At 41.4% G+C, this 22,723-nt stretch overlaps 1 protein-coding gene across 1 annotated transcript in view; it reads left to right on the top strand.

Annotated features, from left to right (window-relative positions):
* The window catches only part of NHSL3 (NHS like 3), a 91,473-nt gene that overhangs the window by 33,122 nt on the left and 35,628 nt on the right, over positions 1 to 22,723 (top strand). The window contains exon 2 of the mRNA XM_089678998.1: positions 19,172 to 19,321. Within this exon, the coding sequence (XP_089535124.1) occupies positions 19,172 to 19,321 (150 nt within the window). The remainder of the gene's footprint in view (positions 1 to 19,171; positions 19,322 to 22,723) is intronic.

The following is a 22,723-nucleotide window of genomic DNA, read 5'->3' as shown; positions in this document are numbered from 1 at the left end:
ATTGGAAGAATAATTTATTGTTGAAATGGGAAGCACAGTGGCTAAGTGGTTAGCACTGATACCTAGCAGCACTAGGGTCATGAAACTACCTGCCTGGAGTTTGCATGTTCTTCCTGTGCCTGTGTGGGTTTCCTCCAGGTACTCCTGTTTCCTCCCACATTCCAAAGACATGGTGGTAGGTTAGTTGGCTCCTGTCTAGATTGGCCCATATATGTATGAATGTGAGTTAGGGACCTTAGATTGTGAGCTCCCTGAGGGCAGGGACTGATCTGAATGTACAATATACACTTACTGGCCTCTTTATTATGTACACCTGTTCAATTGCTTGGTAACTCAAAATGCTAATCAGCCAATCACATGGCAGCAACTCCAATTCATTTAGATGTCATGAAGACAACATACTGAAGTTCAAACTGAGCATCACATTGGGGAAGAAAGGGGATTTAAGTGACATTGAATGTGACATGGTCCTTGATGCCAGACATGCTAATCTGAGTATTTAAAAAACGGCTGATCTACTGGCTTTTCATGCAAACAACCATCTCTAGGGTTTATAGAGAATGGTCTGAAAAAGAGAAAATATGCAGTGAGCTGCAGATGTTTGGACGAAAATGCCTTATTAATGTCAGAGGAGAATGGGCAGACTGGGTTCGAGATGATAGAAAGGAAACAGTAAGTCAAATAACAACTTGTTAATCAAGGTATGCAGAATACCATCTCTGAACACACAACATGATGAACCTTGAAGCAGATGGGCTACAGCAGCAGAAGACCACACCGGGTGTCACTCCTGTCAGCTAAGAACAGGAAACGGAGGCTACAATTCACACAGGCTCACCAAAATTGGACAATAGAAAATTGGAAAAACTTTCTGATGAGTCTCAATTTCAGCTGGGACATTCAGATGGAAGGGTCAGAATTTGGTGTAAATAACATGAAAGCATGATTCCATCCTGCCTTGTATCAACGGTTCAGGCTGGTGTTGGTGGTGTAATGGTGTGGGGGATATAAAGGGCACACTTTGGGCCCCTTAGTACCAATTGAGCACCGTTGAAACGCCACGGCCTACCAGAGTATTGCTGCCGACCATGTCCATCCTTTTATGACTACAGTGTACCTATCTTCTGATGGCTACTTCTAGCAGGATCATGCACAAAACTCAGATCATCTCAAACTGGTTTCTTGAACATGACAATGAGTTCACTGTACTCCAATGGCCTCCATAGTCACTTGATTACAATCCAATACAGCACCTTTAGGATATGGTAGAACGAGAGATTCGCATCATGGATGTTCAGCCGACAAATCTGCAGCAGCTGTGTGATGCTATCATGCCAATATGTACCAAAATCTCTGAGGAATTATTCCAACATCTTGTTGAATCTATGCCACAAAGAATTAGGGCAGTTCTGAAGGCAAAAGGGGGTCCAACCCGATACTAGTAAGGTGTACCTAATAAAGTGGCCGGTGAGTGCATATATGTAAAGCGCTGCATAAATTGACAGTGCTATATAAGTACCTGTAATAAATAATAATAAATAAATTCCTCAGTTATCAATGGAACAATTTTAAGGGTGCTCTGAAAATACATGTGTGACCATACCAGGTTATTGCTATTGAGAGAAGGGACAAAACTTTGCAAGCTCTGGGAAAAGCTGAGTGTACCATAAGTGAGTATACTGTATATCTTAAAAGGCTTTTAACTCCCAATAGGTATTTTGCAGCATTCCAAATTGATAAAAGGTAGAAAAACATGAGGGCAATTCAAGATAGCTCTTACATTCAAGAAAATATAGGGGACCATTCTAAGCATACAGCAGCTGAAACATTTTGTAAAAGGATACACTCTTCTGTTTGTCCCTATCCTATAAGATGTTGAAGCTCGGAAGTGATAAAATACATTATATCCAAGGGGACGGGGCTGATAGACTGTCCATCGTCTTGAGATATTGCAAAGTTTTCAGTCCCGTTCTAAATACTTTCTTTGTCCATATTAGTTCTCTGAACACCCCATTACAGTTTTTAAAGATAGTCAAGAGTATCCAGCAAAGGAAATTATAACAGCAGCAGAGGTATACAAACCATTTTAAATAAATTTGTTGTGCTTGCCACTGAAGGGCAACAGCATCAGGAATTATAATTACACTTAAATTTAAAGTGATACTAAAGGCTATATATTTTATGTCACTGTCAGCTTCTCCCTCCTCTGGGTGCCTCCTTAGTGAGCTGGGTGCTAAGGGTGTATAGGACATACCAAAAATAGGAATGTGAGGGGACTTTAAGGTGCACAATGTGCTGCTTAAAAGTCCCACTACATGCCTATTTTTGGTGTGTTTTGTGCAAGTATAGGATGATGGTGCATGTCAATATGACATAGCCTCTCCACTTATGATTTTGTGCTAAAGAGCCCCGTGTGTGTGTACCCTTGCATCAGGCTGCCTCCCAGCAGGAATTTGACTGACAGCAGCAGGAGCCAGAGACAGCAGGAGCTAGTGAAAGCCAGAGACAGTGCCAAAGCGGTGACAGAAGCCAGGTAAGTCTTTAGGGATGGATGTGGGTAGCACAGGTAGTGGGGTGTTTTTTACCATAATGCAGAGAGAGTGTTAAGGTAAAAAAAAACCCTTTAGGCTAGGTTCACACTTGAGCATGTAGATGCAAGTGTGGGAATTACAGCAGTTCCCACAACCACCCGCAGCCAAATTGGGCTGCTATGTAGAGATGCTCAGGGCTGCCATTCATTCTTAATGGAACCCCCACGCATTTCAGCCAGCAGTGTGTTTGTGGCTTTGGGAACCACAAGGAAATTGCATGGTGCAAAAGCACCATACAATTTCCCTCTGGCTGAGTTTGCAGGCACCATTTTTTGCAGGAGTCACAGGCACAGCAGCCCATTCAAAGGAAGCAGCCACAAACCCGCTCAAGTATTAACCTATGTCAGTAATAAAATAAAAATAAAAAAAGGGTTCAAAAATCAACTTACCAGCCAGCTTCCCAACAACCAAATTAACCTGTCTAACATTTATGCGTTAACAGTATGCGTTAAAAACAGGGGTTTAGTTAGCACACATTTGCAAATACATACGTAAGCCACAGAGCAACATCACGGCGCCCTGATATTCTGTGGTCCTAACTCTACAAATTTGAGTCCTCATAGTAGAGGCACATGCATTTAAAGGATAGACCATGTTTTACTTTACCAAGTATTAACCTAGCCTTAAGCTGGCTATACACGTGTAGATTTTCGGACGAGAATATTCATACGAAAAGTCATACGAAAATTCTTTGAACATTCAGTGAATGGACGAATGTCGTTCGAAAATTGTCTTTTGCTTTTAACATTCAAGTTTAAAAGTAATGTAATTTCTGAACGATAACCACATACACTGGCTGAAAATTCGTTTGATTGAGAAAAGTTTTCCTTCCCGCCCCCAATTTCCCTTCACTGCGGTCAAAAACAAACATCGATTTGACCCCACTAACGATTAGAAAATCAAACGAATATTCTTGAAACAAAAATTCTCAAAAATCTATATGTGTATAGCCAGCTTTAGACTTTAGTACCAATTTAAGCAGTAAAGGTTTTGCATTTATTGGGCTAATGATTCATAGATGTAGCCATTCGTATTCCCAGATATTTAAAGTCCAAAAACTATTTTAACGTGACATATGACCAGTCAAATCACCAAGCAAGGGATTTTTCCTACTTGATGCGCAGACCAGAGTAACTCCCAAATTTCTCAATCAAAGACATTGCATTCTCTAGGGCCATTCAGACATGTAATGACCCCTAGAAATGTAAACAAATATTTACTCTTGAGCTAATTAAATAGTTGTTTCATTAGTATTACAGGCATTATGAAACATGGCACAGGCTCATGTCTCCAAACAGAGAACAGCTGGACTGTGACGGAAAATCTCCCATCTCCCAAGTTTGCCCATTCAGCTTGTTTTGCCCAAGCTGGTGTCTCAAGCCTGATGGCTTTTGATGCATCATACCTGTCACCTACTTATTGTCAGAATACTGTTTCTTATTGAAAAGTGTTGTGTGCTGTCCACAGTGTTCATTTATCAACACACAGTTATTTATTACCGGTACTTTTACTGATAAAATAACCAACTTCAAGACGCTCCACCTAAGTACCTCCTATGTGTTACATAAAAAAGCATTACTAATATTTTGTTTTTAACCCAGGGCTTGTAGGTTTCTGAGGAATCTTCTCAGTAGGATCTTCTCGGACCTTCTAGCTTCACACACAATAACAGAAAGCTTTAAGAGGATGTTTTTTCCCCAGTCAGAGGCAGGCACCAGCAATCCAGGGCTTTGTAAGTCAAAAGTTTCTGGCAGAGAAGTAATGGGACCTTTACTTTGGTGTCCGCCCCCTTCCTGGTCACTGAACAAGCACAGGCAATACCTTCACCAGGACAGGCAGAAGAAAGTCAATTACCTGCAACCAAGCCCACGGAGGCTGCAGAGCAACTACTTCTGTGCAGGTCCCAAGCTTTCTTGTCAGCTCAGTCAGTGAACATCCGTGTGTGTACGAGACTGGTGTGTGCATGTGTACAACAGCTTGCAGCAACCACAGTAATCAGGTTGAAAAATCAGAATCTTTCTTAAATTTATAATTAAATACAATGTTCAGACAATGCAGGGGGCTCAGGGAGATTGCCTGCCTGGAATTCTGTTGCACCTCTGCTGTCTGCAGAGACCATTGGCTGTAATTGGGTTTTAAAATGCATTTAGCTACTTTTTTCTAATCTGTGTCAAAAGAAAAACTGCATTGTTGGAAGTGCATGATGTCTAGACCCAGTTCACTTTTATTGTTCAATAGTTTATTAAAAGAGCTTAGTACAGTAATGTTTGTCAGTAATGCTAAAATTCAAATCACAAACATACACTATACAGTATTGCCAAAAGTATTGGGACAATCATCTCCATGGTAACAGGTGTATACAGTCAAGCACCTAGGCATGCAGACTGCTTCTACAAACGATTGTGAAAGAATGGGTCGCTCTCAGGAGCTCAGTGAATTCAAGCGTGGTACTGTGATAGGTTGCCACCTGTGCAATAAGTCCATCCATGAAATTTCCTTGCTAAATATTCCACAGTCAACTGTTAGTGGTATTATAGCAAAGTGGAAGCAACTGGGAACAGCAGCAACTCAGCCATGAAGTGGTAGGCCATGTAAAATGACAGAGCGGGGTCAGTGCATGGTAAAGTACACAATGCACAGAAGTCGCCAACTGTCTGCAGAGTCAATAGCTAAAGACCTCCATACTTTGTGTGGCCTTTAGATTAGCTCAACAACTGTGTATAGAGAGCTTCATGGAATGAGTTGCCATGGCCGAGCAGCTGTATCCAAACCTTACTTCACTAACCAAAGCGTCGGATGCAGTGGTGTAAAGCATGCTGCCATAGGACTCGAGCAGTGGAGACGTGTTCTCTGGAGTGACGAATCACGCTTCTTTGTCTGGCAATCTGATGGATGTGTCTGGGTTTGGCGGTCTCCAGGAGAACGGTACTTGCCTGACTGCATTGTGACAAGTGTAAAGTTCGGTGGAGGGGGGATTAAGGTGTGGGGTTGTTTTTCAGGGGTTGGGCCTGGCCCCTTAGTTCAGTGAAGAGAACTCTAAAATCTTCAGCATACCAAGACATTTTGGACAATTTCATTCTCTCAGCTTTGTGGGAACAGTTTGGGGATGGCCCCTTCCTGTTCCAACATGACTGCGCACCAGTGCACAAAGCAACGTCCAAAAAGACATGGATGAGTGAGTTTGGGGTGGAGGAACTTGACTGGCCTGCACAGAGTCCTGACCTTAACCCGATAGAACACCTTTGGGATGAATTAGAGCGGAGACTGCGAGCCAAGCCTTCTCGTCTGACATCAGTGCCTGACCTCACAAATGCGCTTCTGGAAGAATGGTCAAACATTCCCATAAATACACTCCTAAACCTTGTGGACAGCCTTCCCAGAAGAGTTGAAGCTGTTATAGCTGCAAAGGGTGGGCCAACTCAATACTGAACCCTACGGACTAAAGGTCATTCGACGACCGAGAGGCGATCGTTCATTGGTCGAAATCATGGCCCACATTAACCAATCAAAAAAAAATTGTTCGTCTGGGCGCTACGTAGTGTTGACGTCTTCTGTACAAGTGGAAGTGATACAGTGTGCATGTGACCTTGTAGCCACGCCCTTCCGGCCAGAATGAGCAATATACACAACAATTAACAGCGATGAGTATAATATAGTTTATTACATTACCTATATGCATAAATAGTGATACATAAAAATATAATATGCAGAATTCTGGTTTCATTATCTCATTAGGCCAAACTACTTTTAACATTTTGGATTTTGCATTTGTGTTTACGAAGATTCCTTGGACATAAACATCTGGGTCATCTTCTCTTTCCGCTCATGCGTGATAGCGCTTGATAGATTTTTTTCGTACGACCGCCATACCACCGCATGGAAACTCAATCGTTCATATGCAAAACGACAACATTTTTCACTGTTGTTCAACCTGATTTTTTCGTTCACAATATCGTTATTGGTTAAAACATCCTGCTCGTGAACAAAGAGAAAATCGTTCGATCAGTGGTTACGCAAAAACCTCCGAGCGATTTTCTTATCGTGTGTACGGGGCATAAGACTGGGATGACATTAAAGTTCATGTGCATGTAAAGGCAGGCGTCCCAATACTTTTGGCAATATAGTGTATGTACATATTGAGTATATAACTGTGAAGAACAATAATGATCATCATAATCACAGGAATCTTGTATATGTTTTTTTTTTTTTAAAGTTTAGCCATTAACTTGCAGGACTGAGACAAAACAGATAATATACATACAATACTTACATACGTAATAATAATTAAATAATGCAATCAATAGTAGTGTTCGGTCACCAATGAGTTGAATCATTACTGGATGTGGTGAATAACAGCACCAGTTACCCTTTGGACTTTACAAGTGCAAATTCCACTGGAGAATGGAAAGTTGTAATAAGAGTCCGTTTACACCTATGCTGAGCTCTGTGTTCATTGTGGTATGTAGGCAGCCCATTCAAATGTATGAACTGCTTTAATGCAATGCAATAAACAGACTGCAATGGACCGTATGGGTGTGAATAGGTCCTTACCAGTTTACCTTCAAACTGTAAGGGCTCATGTACACGGGGCATTTGGAAAACTTTTCTGAATGATGGAAACTGACTGCTGGAAAATGTAGGTTAAATAAAGTCAGTTTAGCCGCATTTGTATACCATGTTTATGTGCGTTTATGTGTGTATCCGTTTAGAAGCGTTTTTAAAAAATAATCTCAGGCGACCTTCCCAAATGCCCAGAATGCACTGAAAAATAGTAAACAAATTTACTATTTCAGACATTTTGAGAGAAATAGAGAGAGCAGAAGCAGAGAGAGCAGTATGTGTTGAGATTACGTGTCTTTTCTGGTTGTATTCACTATGGATCCCATCATGAGCATAATGCGGCACGTTCTACCATTTTTTCCTTCACGCAAAACCTGCAAATGACTGCGCCGGTGTGCTAGGTCCATTTGAGTACATGGAAAACACTTTGCATGCATTTCTGATGATGAAAAAAGGCTCTGGACAGCAGCTGGATATGGAACAGTTAAAAAAAAAAATACTTCTTAAAAAATGCTTATAAGCTTATAAACGCAGAGAACTGCGTTTACAAGTGTTTGATGTTTGAAACGCCAGTAAAATCTACTCCTGAACGCAAGTTTGGTGCGTTAAAAAAAACGACTGCAAACGCAACTGCCTGTAAACGATTGTATGTACATGGACACATAGGAAAACATTAGGGAGAGTTCAGGGGCTGCTGAAAAAAGACGCAGTTTATCAGCTGCAGTGTACATGAGCCCTAAGAGCCTAAGTTCTTTTTCAGTATTGACTTTCAGCAGGCAAAAGAATGGGAAGGTATTTTGAAGCTGACCTAGAATTATTACGATTTATGTGCCTCAGGGCAAGGTTTTGAAACATTTGAGGTGGTCTGAATCCTCCAAAATATGCTATTAGGAATTCCTGGTATGTATTTTTAATAAAGATAAGTTTCCTTCAGTAGGCAGAGATAGTAACTGGAGACAATCTTGTATTTTCGCTCTCATTAGGTGTTTTTTTTCGCCTGTATAAAGAGTAGATCAGATGCAATTTAAAATGAATCCTCAGTCCTTGAGACTGTTTCTAACTGTGGAGGATGGTGCTAATTTTTGTAACAGAAATGTAGGGAAATTACACGTGGCTTTCCTCTGCATTGTTCTGACTTGTATCACACATGCAAGTACAGACAGGTTCTTCAGATTGCTGTTCTCTTAGGTGAAAGTTAACCACAATGTATATAAAATGATGTGCGTGTAATTAGTGGATATCCATGGTAAAGGTCACTGTGCTGTAAATCATGAAAGTATTTTAGTGTCAGGCCATTATAGTCAAATGCATCAGTGACATCCCATGTCTTGTTGATCAACTGTTTGTAAACAGCTCTGAAAAGCAGTTCACAGTGGATTATTTTTCAGAGGTGGTTTAGAGGCCAGTTGACAGGCATTTAGGAGGCAAAATGCCACCTTCTGAATGCACAAATGATTGAATGGGGTTCAGTTGGCAAACAGCACCACCTACCAACCACAACATACTGTAGAAAAATGTGCTGCACTACAAAGCAGCCGCAGAAGTGTATACAGGCACATTGTGGCCCATGTTAAGTTGCTGGTAGGTGGCCGGGTGCAGTAATGAAAAAAAAAAAGTCTGATGTCTGACTCCCTTCCTTTCTTCTCTGCTTATGCAGGTCATAGATGGGTCATTTATCAGCCGAATTTTCATCCGCACGAAAATTCAGCCGATATTCACGCCATTAGTGGGGCCAGCCCGTTGGCCGTTTTTTGTGGATCTTCACATTTATTTTTATCGGTCGAACTGGAAAATCCATGAAAAAGGGACGGTTTTTGTGGACATTGGTGGCAGCATCGGCAACGGGAAAATTCAGCCAATTAACGGCCCGTCTATGGCCTGCCTTACACTATCTATTTTCTGTGTGTGTTTTTTTTTTTTTTTATGGCTAGGTTCACACTATTGCGGGTGTGGGAAACGCACCTATTCCTGCACCCACACTCGCAACCTCCTGCAGCCAAAATGTACTGCTCTTTACAGATGTGTGGGGCTGCCATTCATTCTTAATAGCACCCCCGAAAACACAGTGCATTTGCCAGTGCGGGCATTGCATGGAAATTGCAAGCATGTGATTTCCCAGCTGCTGCTGTTTACAAATGGTGCAGGAACCTTTTTCCTGCATGAAGTGAATGGACTGCCATGCCAAAGCAAACACGTCACACAGAGCCGCAATAGTGTGACCATAGCCTATATGTCTTGCAATGTAATTGGGAAAATAGATTATTTTTAATTAACATGTTCTATGTCATGAAGTAATATTATGAAATACAAATCACACTCCCTGAAAGCTTTCTTTCTAGCAAACAGGGTGACAGTAAACTTAAGTAGTTTCTAATTACACAGTGGGCATGCTTGTAGGCCACTCACTTGAATGTGCAGGGATGTTTAAATTTGCATATATGATTGTAATTTGGTCATGTAGAATGTGAATATAGAATAGTTGTAACACACAGCCAGTACAATAAGTTTGGCTAATTGCTGTGCATTATCAGATCATTATGACAGACTCCCTTTGAAGCATATCTTTTGCAAAAAATAGGGCTCTTTCACACTGAGGCTGGGGGTGTGGTAAAAACAAACGGCTGAGCCACGACTTTACCACCCCCCAGACCAGAATTCTAACATTGCAGCCCGACAGTACATGTTGTACATATATTGCTACAATGCTTTTTGGTAATTTTAACTTGGATTATGGAGTTTGACAAGTAGCACTCGGGTGTGGAAATTTTTAAAAAAACTACTTGTCCAGGGACTAAATCGGTGTGTCAATCTACTTGTCCCTCTTGACAATCTACTTTTCCAGATAAAAAAAATAAATACATTTGAACCAAAACCTTATTAAAATCTGAGGGGTGTTTAGGAAGGTTGAGGGCTTTTAAAATCAAAAGGGGCTTTATGTCGACTTAAATGTGTAATAATTTTAACTTTGCACTGTTTATCTCCTCCTCCCCTCCCTGCCTGTCTCCAGCACTGCACCCGGGGAATAGCGGGGAGGGGAGAGACCTTGCAGTGTAATGAGCACTGATTGGCTGCTCGTTAGGAAAGGGGAGTGTCCGGCTTATCCTTTATCCCTTTTGCTGCCAGAGCCGTTTTTACATTTTTTGCACACTTTTAAAATATCATTTTAGGCCTGAAGATTACACAAAAACCCCCAAACATTATATATTTTCTGAAATCAGAGAACTTCGAGAATAAAATAGTAGTAGTTCCAATTTTTTATGTTGCATGGTATTACCGCAAAATTTCACTAAAAAATACAAGTTAATTTTAGGGCATAAAAAAAGCAATACATTACCCTATTTTTTGTAAAATATAAAAGATGAGGTTGCAGCGAGTAAATAGATACCCAACATATCAAACCTTAAATTTGTGTGCACTCGTGAAATGGCGACCGAACTTCAGTACCCCGTATTTTCTATAGGTCGACACTTTTAAAGCCCCTTATAGGTCATCAATATAATGTTACAGAGGAGGTCTGGTACTAGAGGTTGCGTGCGCAGCAATATGCAACATGAGTATCGCAATCGACATTATCATGTGTAGGTGCCCCGGCATGTGCTTTTACATTTGTACTTATGTATATGTGGGGGGGGGGGGGGGTGTTATGTGCTTGGGTGCAACTTTGATGTTTTACAATTAAAAAAAAAAGGAAAACACTTTTTTTTTTTCTTTTTACTTTATTTTTCATCACATAGTGGACAAAGTCCTCTGTGATGATTTTTGGTGATAGGTTCTCTTTATTGAGACATCCAGGGTCTAAAACACCCTGGATGCCTTCCCTGAATGTAATGCAGTGCATTACATTCTTTCTTGGCCTCGATGGCCGAGAAATCTTTGAACGGGGCCTGGAAGTGACATCATAACATCACTTCTGGGTCAGGACACAAACGTGAGGGGAGCAGATGTGTCCGTCTCCTCCCTCCGCTCCAGCCAACGGCGGTGAGCTGGTTCCGGGCCCGCAGATGGGCAAGCGGAGCCCGGGAGACAGTGGGTGGTTCATGCTGAGGGGTAGCGGAGTGTGGAAGCAATCAGCTGTAGTGCTGCCGTCTGAATGCTGCCACTTGACAGGGGAGCCCGCTGCTTGCCCGCAGCAGGGCTGAAGAATAAAAAACCTACCTGCCCAGCTCCCAGAACTACATGTCCCGGGAGTCGGGCGATAGGAATTCAACATCCCTGGGCACTGCCTGCCAGATTCACCCATTGAAATCAGTAAGGCCATAATGCAACCAAGAGCCAAACGTTTGGCTAAGATTAATGTTTAGAAATAAAAAGTACTGCCTCCTGGACATTTGGCAGCAGCTGCTATACCACCCTCTGAAAAGCAGTCCACTCCAGAACACTTTTCAGAGGATGCTAAGCTTTACCACCTGTAGAAAGAGTTGAAATAACAGTTGTACCTGTAAGGACCTGTTCCCACCAGAAGCCGTGTTATAAGACAGCTGCTGGTGTGCACTGTGAAGTAAACAGCGCAGATATGCTGATTATAATGCATAGCACACATTTTTATTATATACATTTATTGAAATGTCAAAATTACATGTCATCCACCTTTATGTGTGCCTGCAGCACGTTTGCAGTATGTTGCGGTGGAAAAAGTAGTGCATGTCCCACTGTTTTTCAGTGCACTGAACATTGCCTATGTGAAAGCTGCCCAGCACAGCATGTCATGGTGTGAAAAGAGCCCTAAACAAGAAAGTAAATGCTTTTTCCTCTGCCCATATCACTGAACCATGCTTTGATGTAAAGACATCACCTGTCTCTTCAGAAACTGACACATCTGGAAGGGTTAATCTCGTGTTCCCTGCTGCATCCAGTGGTTCCTCCTGCCAGTTTAGTTACTGCTGTGTGCTATAGTGTTGTAGACAGTGGTGGGAACAACCACTACCTGCATCGGGGGGACACGAGAGAGACCATCCCAAACGTGTCCATTTCTGAGAAAACTACAGAACGCAGTGCCTCTTCATCAAGTATTTACCCCATGCTTTATATGTAAAGCTGCTATTTCAGCTTGAATGGCAGAGTTACTTAAGGCTGTATTCACATCTGAGGGATTTTCTGCTTGAAGCTTGTAGCTCTGAAACACTCAACAAGCCAAATCCCATTCATGTCAATGGCTCCTGTTCACCTATGAGACAGTGTTCTGTCCTCTGAAGCCAAACGCCTGTCACTCAAAAAAGTACATGAGCTTCTTTATGGCAGATTACAAGTGTTTTTGGCCCCATAGACTTCAATAGAAAAGCCTGATGTTGTGTGACTTGAGCGTTCTCTGCTCAAACAGCAGCTCTTCACCCCTAATTTCCTCCCCCTCTTCTCCCCCTAGTGCTTTCTATTGGCTAAACAAAAATGCCTGAAGCTGTAAAACGCTTTTAAAATGTTTGTAATACACTTCTAAAGCCCCATGTACACAAGACACTTCTGAACGATGGAAACTGACTGCTGGAAAACGTAGGTTAAAAAACGTCTGTTTGCATAATGCGTTTGTGTGTTTGCGTTTTTAGAAGCGTTTTTTAAAGATAAGCACAGGAAAACCTCCCAAATGCCCAGAATGCACTGAAAAGTGGTAAATTATTAACTATTTTAGACTGTTTCAGAGAAATACAGAGTGTAGAAGCAGAGAGAGCAGTATGTGTTGAAAGCAGCTTAGGTGTGAGTTGCTCATTAACATTTCTTTTGTTTCCAAGGGTGGGAAAGGTGTCTGGTGCAGTGAATCATTAAGGCCACCTGGCAGGGGGTCTTCATGAGGAATTTGAGGTGTGAATGGCCGTTAACATATCTTTTGTTTCCAAGGGTGGGAGAGTTCTGAGGTGTGAATTGGTCATTACAATGTGTGACAAGCTTGGTAGGAACATCCTGTGTTCAGTGTTTTGTCCATTTGAGTACCTTGAAACCGCTTTGCATGCATTTTTCATGATGAAAAAAGGCTCTGGACAGCATCAGGAACTGGAAGAGTTAAAAAAAAATTTTGAGACGCAAACACTTATCTGCATTCAAAAAAACAACTGTAAACTCAAATGCCTGTAAATGACTGTAAACGAAGATGTGTACATGGACACATAGGAAAACATTAGGGTGAGTTCAGGGGCTGCTGAAAAAAACGCTGAGCAGCTCCTAAATGTGAGTTTATCAGCTGCAGTGTACATGAGCCCTAAAAATGCTCTAAAACTCTGAAATAAAAACGCCAGTAAATTTTTACACTCAGGTGTGAAAGCAGCCTTAATGCCCAAAGGTTAGATTGCTGATACATGGCACCATACACTACAGATAAAAATGGAATAATTCTCATAGAATACACGCATATTTTATCAATAAAATATGTACAATACCTGGAAAATAAAAATGCTAATGTCAGCATGTTTGTTAACTTTGGAATCATGATTTTCAGAGCAGGTGGCTAAACATCACTTTCGCCACCTCAGTGCACCTCTGAGAAACAGCCATCTGAAGAGATTCATGATTTAAGACACCCTGACATTAGTACAGTCCTCCCTTTTCCAATATGGTGTTTCAAAAAAAAAAAAAAAAAAAAGGAACAACAACAAAAAATGAGCCTTGCATGCTTTTTTAACTAACACCATTTGCGTAGTCGCCTGAAGCTAAAAAAATATTGCATGCTAAAGCTGGCCATACATGAATCAAAATTTGCTGAACTGGCTGAATTTGAACCCACTGGCTGAATGAAAAAAAAAAAATCACAGGTGGCCAACCTAAGTATGATTCTGTAAGTAGGACCTAGGCAGACCCGTTATTTTGCTATCATCTCTCTTCTCTGATGAGGAACCACTACCTTATCTCTATTTATAAGCAACTCATTCTATATTTTTGCACTTCATGCTCACTAAAATTTCACATCTGTTGGGTGTTTTTTTATTCTAATTCATAAACATTTTCTTGGGCTCTTGGTACATTATGAACTTTGTCCAGCAGACAGCCAAATGAAGCTTATTTAACCAATTCAATACCGGGCAATTTTACACCTTCCTGCCCAGGCCAGTTTTCAGGTTTCAGCGCTCTCACACTTTGACAATTGCGCGGTCATACAACACTGTACCCAAACTAAAATTTTATCATTTTCTTCACACAACTAGAGCTTTCTTTTGGTGGTATTTAATCACCGCTGGGGTTTTTATTTTTTGCTAAATTAAAAAAACACCATATTGGAAAAGGGATGACTGTACTAATGTCAGGGTGTCTTAAATCATGAATCTCTTCAGATGGCTGTTTCTCAGAGGTGCACTGAGGTGGCGAAAGTGATGTTTAGCCACCTGCTCTGAAAATCATGATTCCAAAGTTAACAAACATGCTTACATTAGCATTTTTATTTTCCAGGTATTGTACATACCTGAAATGGTCAATCAGTAAAACAAATATAAGATGTTCTATTGTTTCATGCACATACCAGTAGCAATTTCGGGCAGTTTCCCACTGTCGCGCTGTGGTTTGGCCGCAGCACAGTATACCCATGGTTTTCATGCGGGTTACCTGTGCTTTCCCCTAGACTTCTATTCGATTGGGAGTTTTTGGTGCATTTTCTGAAAGCGCATCAAAGTTGCAGCATGCAGAAACTTTGGTGCGCTTTCAGAAAATGTGCTGTACCTGCCTTTAGATGAGTAGTACAGTTCCAGTTTTTTGTTTTTACAATGTTATATTGAGATTCATTAGTTTGTCTGTAATTTTATCGATAAAATATGCGTGTATTCTATGAGAATTATTCCATTTTTATCTGTAGTGTATGGTGCCATGTATCAGCAAAAAAAAGTTTTTCTTTGTTTCTGTTATAAAAGTTGCAAATAAACAATTGTTCTTCATAAATTTAGGCCAAGATGTATTCTGCTACATGTCTTTGGTGAAAATAACCCAAATTAGGATGTATTTTTTAGTTTGTAGGAAAGTTATAGAGTTCACAAACTATGGTATAGATCTGAATATTGATCAATCCTGAAGTACTGACAGCCAATCTAATTTCTTGAGGTCCAAGAATGTCAGAACAGTACAGATATCCCCCAAATTACCCTTTTTTGCAAAGTAGACAGTCCGACGTACTTCATAAGAGGCATGGCGAGTTTTTTGAAGTTGTATTTTTTTTGTCATAATTTTTCGGAAAATGAAAAAAATGAAAAAAATTAGTTTCACTATTTTTTTTTTACATATTGTCACCAGTGCAGTACAGCGTCATCATATAACTGGCATGGCGGTGATCAGGGACACTGACTGGTGACAGTATGAAAAAAAAAATTATATATTTTTTTTAATTTTTTTTATTTTTTATTACTTTTTTATTTTTTTAAGATTTTTTTTTTTCATATTTCACTATGACCAAAGTAGTACAATGTTACCATAGTAACATTGTACTACTTTGGGGAAGTGTTCAGTATTTTTTTTTTTCTTCTTTTTTTACACAATTTGCTTATAGCAAAGAATTACTTTGCTATAAGCAAGCATTTACCTGAATGACATCGATTCATTCAGGGTTTTTTTTTTTTTTTTTTGTGCTTAGCTGTGATTTGGCCACAGCTATTCACATGACATGTGCATGTGATTAGCTGTGACCATTCACAGCTAGGCAGTAGTATACAATGGATGGCATGAATAAAGCCATCCATTGTATACAACTGTCATGTGACCTGCTGTGATTGGTCACAGCGGGTCACATGGTACCGGCAATGGGGTCGATACTCAGATCTGTCATCGGCCGTGTCCGAGGTACACGGCCGGTGACAGATCGCGCCGCTGCGCTGCTCTGCAGGAGCGCAATCTGCGCATGTGCGGGAGGACGCCATATGGCGTCCACCCGGAACGCTGATGACATTTGCCGCCCGCCATTCGGCCATAGGACGGGCGGCAAATGGTTAAATCTCCATATGTCTAAACGACCGTATGGTGGAGTATTTATTGTTTATAGTAAGAATGGAGCATTCGCTTGCAGTTCATGTTTATGGGCAGCACAGTGGCTAGTACTAGGGGCGTTGGTTCAAATCCCAACCACGATACCACCTGCCTGGAGTTTGCATGTTCTCCCTGTGCCTGCGTGGGTTTTCTCCGGGTACTCCGGTTTCCTCCCAAACTCCAAAGACATGCTGGTAGGTTAATTGGCTCCTGTCTAAATTGACCCTAGTATGTGTATGTATGAATGTGAGTTAGGGACCTTAGATTGTATGCTCCTTGAGGGTTAGGGACTGATGTGAATGTACAACATATATATGTAAAGTGCTGCATAAATTGATGGCACTATATAAGTACCTGAAATAATAAATAAATGTTGATAGCCAAAAATATGCTGACAACCACAGATAAACATCCTAATTGTGTTTAGAGTATGAACTCTATGATTACACCCATGATGCAAGTAGAAATCACATGTTTTTATCCCAAATGTGTGCAGTATGTAGTGCTGGTCTGGGGCATTAGAGCTAGGACACCTTGACGTGTGCAATAAAGTAGGGCTGGTTTTAGAGATTTGTGCTTTGCTTTTAATCCTCCAGACAAGTCAATTAGAATGAATTGTAAATACATCAGAGATGCATTTGAAAAGTCATTTACAAGCCCAGCACATTCAGAGTGTTTAGTTTAGTAGAAATGATCAAGGTCATGTCCAGAATCTGCATAAAAGGAAGGTTTTAGGCACCAGGAAAATGTGGGAGGCTGCACGTTATCAAGGTCATACAAGTATGACTTGGGGTTTGTACTGTAGATCTGGACAGAAGTTGTTGCTAATAGCTTTGCATTGCATTGTGGGTCGTTCTATCCCAGCCTGATTCAGACTGTGCTGATAGTGTACTCGTGACAGTGAAACCTTGTGTCCTCCAGGCTGAGAGTGACTCATCACAGGATAAACAGACAAGTTGCTAGTAAGCATGATCAGATTTAAGATGGCTGTCCTTGGCATGAGGAACTACACTGTTATCAAGTAAATACTGTCAGTATAGACACTGTTGCAGGAAGACGTTTGTACACTTCACTTGAAGGAGCAGTACAACCAAAGCTGTTTTGTTCGTTCTTTGTTTCGTTCGTTCTGCACTCCTGTGACCCGTTTTCAGCTGACAGCGGGCCAAAGCCCGCTGTTGGCTGACGTTACTCAGCTGGTCCAGGCTGGGGAAAGATCCCGACTTCAAAGTTGGGATCCACCCCAGAATCTGGAGCAGCACCTGGCTCAGCCTCTCAGTGATCCACCGAGAGCCTGAGCCAGCCACTCTCTCCCCTCCACAGCCCAGCACTCCAGTGAGTGTGGGGGGCAGAGCAGACAGCGGAGACTGATAGTCACCGTTCTCTACTCAGAGCAGTGGTGAGAACTCAGTGATAATGTGAGCGCTGACCTCTCACCCTTAGATAATAATATACTTATTATACTTATACTTCTTTTTTAATCAGTATCAAAAATGTAATTTCATATGTAATATACTTTGGAAATGGAATAAAGTTTAGTCATGGCACTTTCATATATTTACAGTAGACCAGCTTGGACCAATGTAAGTACACTATATTGCCAAAAATATTGGTACGTCTACCTTTACACTCACTTGAACTTTAATGGCATCCCAGTCTTAGTCTGTAGGGTTCAATATTGAGTTGGCCCACCCTTTGCAACTATAACAGCTTCAACTCTTCTGGGAAGGCTGTCCACAAGGTTTAGGATTGTGTCTATGGGAATGTTTGACCATTCTTCCAGAAGAGCATTTGTGAGGTCAGGCAGTGATGTCGGACGAGAAGGCCTGGCTCGCAGTCTCTGCTCTTAATTAATCCCAAAGGTGTTCTATCGGGTTGAGGTCAGGACTCTGTGCAGGCCAGTCAAGTTCCTGCACCCCAAACTCGCTTATCCGTGTCTTTATGTACTTCTGCGCAGTCATGTTGGAACAGGAAGGGGCCATCCCCAAACTGTTCACACAAAGTTTGGAGCATTAAATTGTCCAAATTGTCTTGGTATGCTGACGCCTTAAGAGTTCCCTTCATTGGAATTAAGGGGCAAAGCCCAACCCCTGAAAAACAACCCCACACCATAATCCCCCCCTTCACCAAACTTTACACTTGGCACAATGCAGTCAGGCAAGTACCTGGCAACCGCCAAACTCAGACATGTCCAAAGGATTACCAGACAGAGAAGACTAATTCACTCCAGAGAACATATCTCCACTGCTCTAGAGTCCAGTGGCGGCGTGCTTTACACCACTGAATCCGACGCTTTGCGTTGCACTTGGTGATGTAAGGCTTGGATGCAGCTGCTTGGTCATAGAAACCCATTCCATGAAGCTCTCTACACACTGTTGTTGTGCTAATCTGAAGGCCACATGAAGTTTGGAGGTCTTTAGCTTTTGACTCTGCAGACAGTTGGTGACTTCTGCACACTGTGCGCTTCAGCATACGCTGACCCCGCTCGGTCATTTTACGTGGCCTTCCATTCTGTGGCTGAGTTGCTGTAGTTCCCAATTTCTTCTACTTTGTTATAATACCACTAACGGTTGACAGTGGAATATTTAGTAGCTAGGAAATTTAATGGATGGACTTATTGCACAGGTGGCAACCTATCATGGTACCTCGTTTGAATTCACTGAGCTCCTGAGAGTGACCCATTCTTTCACAAATGTTTGTAGAAACAGCCTGCATGCCGAGGTGCTTGATTTTATACGGCTGTGGCCATGGAGGTGATTGGAACACCTGAATCCAATGATTTGGAGGGCTGGCCCAATATTTTTGGCAATATGGTATATGTATGCGCCATACTTGTGGGTTCCCCTGGAAGATGAAATCACTACAGTAGGTACTGTTACTACAGTGATCTCCACTCCGCTTCCAGGTCCCATGTCTAGCAGCAGCAGAACACTTTCCATTTTCACAATGAATACAAAGTGTTCTGCGATTAGACATGGTAGAAATCATGATGTAAACACCAAGCTGGAGCAATGTAACTGTGTAGAAAGTGCCATAACAAAAGTTCAGCTTTAACAGTGACACAATGATTATAATATTCCTCTGTATTATGTTTTCAATAGAGAATTCAAAACCTGATGGCCAGTCACATCCCATTCCAGTTCAGGAGGAAGAGTCCCCTGACAATGCGTTTTTTCCCAGCAGACGTACTGCTCTTCTGGAAGACATCCACAACCAAGCTCAGGAGGGGCTCAAGTCCTTACAGAGAAGAGGTAAGGAAAATAACTCCACATGTATAAAATGGGTTTGATTTACTAAAACTAGAGAGTGCAAAATTGGCTGTAGTTCTGCATGGTAGCCCACAGCTTCTAACTTCAGCTTGTTCAATTAAACTTTGACAAAATAACCTGGATTGGGTTTTATGCACAGCTGCACCTGATTTTGCACTCTCCAGCTTTAGTAAATCCACTCCAATGTTTCATACTAAATCTTAAAGGGAAACCCGGCCCAGATCATGCACACTAAAGCCTGTACATATTCTGAACAAACAGTAAAATCACTTTAAAACATGCCCTCATTCATCTGTGTATCTGTAAATATTGGGAAGAAATTAAAGCTGTATTAAACCCAAAACCAAAAATGTAATATATTGCAGCTTACCAATCATTAGATGTGATGGCTGCAGTTTTATTTAGGCTTTTTCCCTTTTTGTGATCTGAACAGTAACACATCTCCTGTATTACAGTGCCTCCACTCTGGATGAAGAAGCACAGGGGCACCTATGGACAGCAGCATTGTCAGTCTGGGGGAGGGGAGTTTTAGACGTACTAGCAGATTTAAATACACTAACAAATTGAAACCAAGCTCCAGCTAAAACTTTTTATTCAGTTACAGCAACAGTTTTGTTCCTTTTCAGATAAAGATTTTACATAAGTAAATAAAAGTTGATCATTGTAAGCTCCCATGTCAGTGGTAAATGGTTTGTATCAGCCCTTTAACTGCTGCATCTGCAGGAAAGCTTGTTCTTTTGAAAAAGAACAGACTTACTGGCAGGAACACCAGGAGAAAATCAGAATTGGTAAGCTGCAATGTAATAAATGTTGGCTGAATACAGCTTTGATTCTCAAAGTTCAAAGAGCCATTAAAACAGCTATTTTCTATTGCTTGCTATTGCATCTAAAATCTGGCAGGCTGCCAGTCCTCTTTTCTAATGTAAACAACCTGCAGGTGTTTTTAGGAGGAAATTAATTTCCTTGTAATTGGGTGAAAGTCCACTTTAAACTGCTTTAAAAAACCAAAACAAAAAAAAATAATCTATTGCAGTTTACTAGTCCTTCAGTGCAGTAGCTGCATTTGTTTTCTTTGTTTAGGGTGGCTACACTCTATGGAGGATCACTGGAGCCACCCCTGGACAGCAGCATTGTCAGCCTAGGGAGAGAGTAGTTAGATGCACTAGCAGTTTAGATGGACTTGACTAAGGCTACTTTTACACTGATCCACCGCAACATAGCAAAAATGCATAGGTGTTTCTCCCGCACTTTTGCCGCGTTTTCTGGACATTTTTAAAGGACACATTACTAAAAAACTGCACCAAAAACACTTCTCAGAGACATTTTTTAGGTGTTTTTGAGGTGCTTTTCAGGTGTTTTTCCTTTGATTTCAATGTGAAGAGGTATTTTGGGGGCTTTTTTTAACTCACCATACATCCCCCAAAGATGCTGCAAGCAGGAGTTTTTACACCGCACTGCAAGCACAACACTTCATTGTGAAATATACATACAGTGAGGAACAGAAGTATTTGAACACCCTGCGATTTTGCAAGTTCTCCCACTTAGAAATCATGGAGGGGTCTGAAATTCACATTGTAGGTGCATTCCCACTCTGAGAGACAGAATTAAAAAAAAATTCAGGAAATCACATTGTATGATTTTTAAAGAATTGTCTTGCACTGCTGAACATAAGTATTTGAACACCTAAGAAACAGCAAGAATTCTGTCTCTCAAAGACCTGTTACTGTGCTTTTAAAAAGTCCACCTCTACTCCACTCATTAATCTAACTTAGTAGCACTTGTCTGAGCTCTTTAAAGACACCTGTCCACCCCACAGTCAGTCAGACGCCAACTACTACCATGGGCAAGACCAAAGAGCTGTCAAAAGACACCAGAGACAAAATTGTGGACCTCCACAAGGCTGGAAAGGGCTACGGGGCAATTGCCAAGCAGCTTGGTGAAAATAGATCAACTGTTGGAGCAATTGTTAGAAAATGGAAGAGGCTAAAGACGACTGATAGTCTCCCTCAGACTGGGGCTCCATGCAAGATCTCACCTCGTAGGGTATCACTGATAAGAAAGGTGAGGAATCAGCCCAGAACTACAAGGGAGGAGCTGGTCAATGACATGAAGAGAGCTGGGACCATAGTTTCAAAGGTCACGGTCGGTAGAACACTACGCCGTCATGGTTTCAAATCATGCATTGCACGGAAGGTTCCCCTGCTCAAGTCATCACATGTCCAGGCCCGTCTGAAGTTTGCCAATGACCATCTGGATGATCCAGAGGAGGCATGGGAGAAAGTCATGTGGTCAGATGAGACCAAAGTAGAACTTTTTGGTCTAAACTTCATTTGTCGTGCTTGGAGGAAAAAGAAGGATGAGTTGCATCCCAAGAACACCATCCCTACTGTGAAGCATGGGGGTGGTAACATCATGCTTTGGGGGTGGTTTTCTGCGAAGGGGACAGGACGACTGCACTGTATTAAGGAGAGGATGAATGGGGCCATTTATTGTGAGATTTGGAACAACAACCTCCTTCCCTCAGTCAGAGCATTGAAGATGGGTCGTGGCTGGGTCTTCCAACATGACAACGACCCGAAGCACACAGCCAGGATAACCAAGGAGTGGCTCCGTACGAAGCAAATCAAGGTTCTGGAGTGGCCTAGCCAGTCTCCAGACCTAAATCCAATAGAACATCTTTGGAGGGAGCTAAAACTCCATGTTGCTCAGCGACAGCCCCGACGCTTGACAGATCTAGAGGAGATCTGTGTGGAGGAGTGGGCCAAAATCCCTGTTGCAGTTTGTGCAAACCTGGTCAAGAACTACAGGAAACGTTTGACCTCTGTAATTGCGAACAAAGGCTTCTGTACCAAATATTAACACTGATTTTCTCAGGTGTTCAAATACTTATGTTCAGCAGTGCAAGACAAATAAATTCTTTAAAATCATACAATGTGATTTCCTGAATTTTTTTTTTAAATTCTGTCTCTCAAAGTGGGAATGCACCTACAATGTGAATTTCAGACCACTCTATGATTTCTAAGTGGGAGAACTTGCAAAATCGCAGGGTGTTCAAATACTTCTGTTCCTCACTGTAGATGTACATTCACATACATATGCAAGCATTTTTCTTGAGCTTTTCAAGCGCTTTTTTAAAGCAAAAATGCTTAAAAAATTCTTTAGTGTGAAAGTAGCCTAACAAATTAAAACCAACTCCAAGTTAACACCGTTCAAGTAGTTATATTCATTTAAAAGAGTAAAGCTTTGCTTTTGAATTTAGATATGCTTTAAGCTGTTAGAAACCAACTGAAATCTGACTGCAGAGTCTTTGTATTAATATTTGCAAAAGGATAAATTCACATTAAAGTGCAACTCCTGGAAAACAAATTTCTCTACCATGCTGTG

Source organism: Staurois parvus, unplaced genomic scaffold (genome assembly GCF_062004578.1).
Source record: "Staurois parvus isolate SC_StPar_1 unplaced genomic scaffold, SC_StPar_1.0 ptg000214l, whole genome shotgun sequence".
Classification (NCBI taxonomy): domain Eukaryota; kingdom Metazoa; phylum Chordata; class Amphibia; order Anura; family Ranidae; genus Staurois; species Staurois parvus.
Note: the sequence above shows the minus strand (reverse complement) of the source record. Positions and strands in the feature narration are given on the sequence as shown.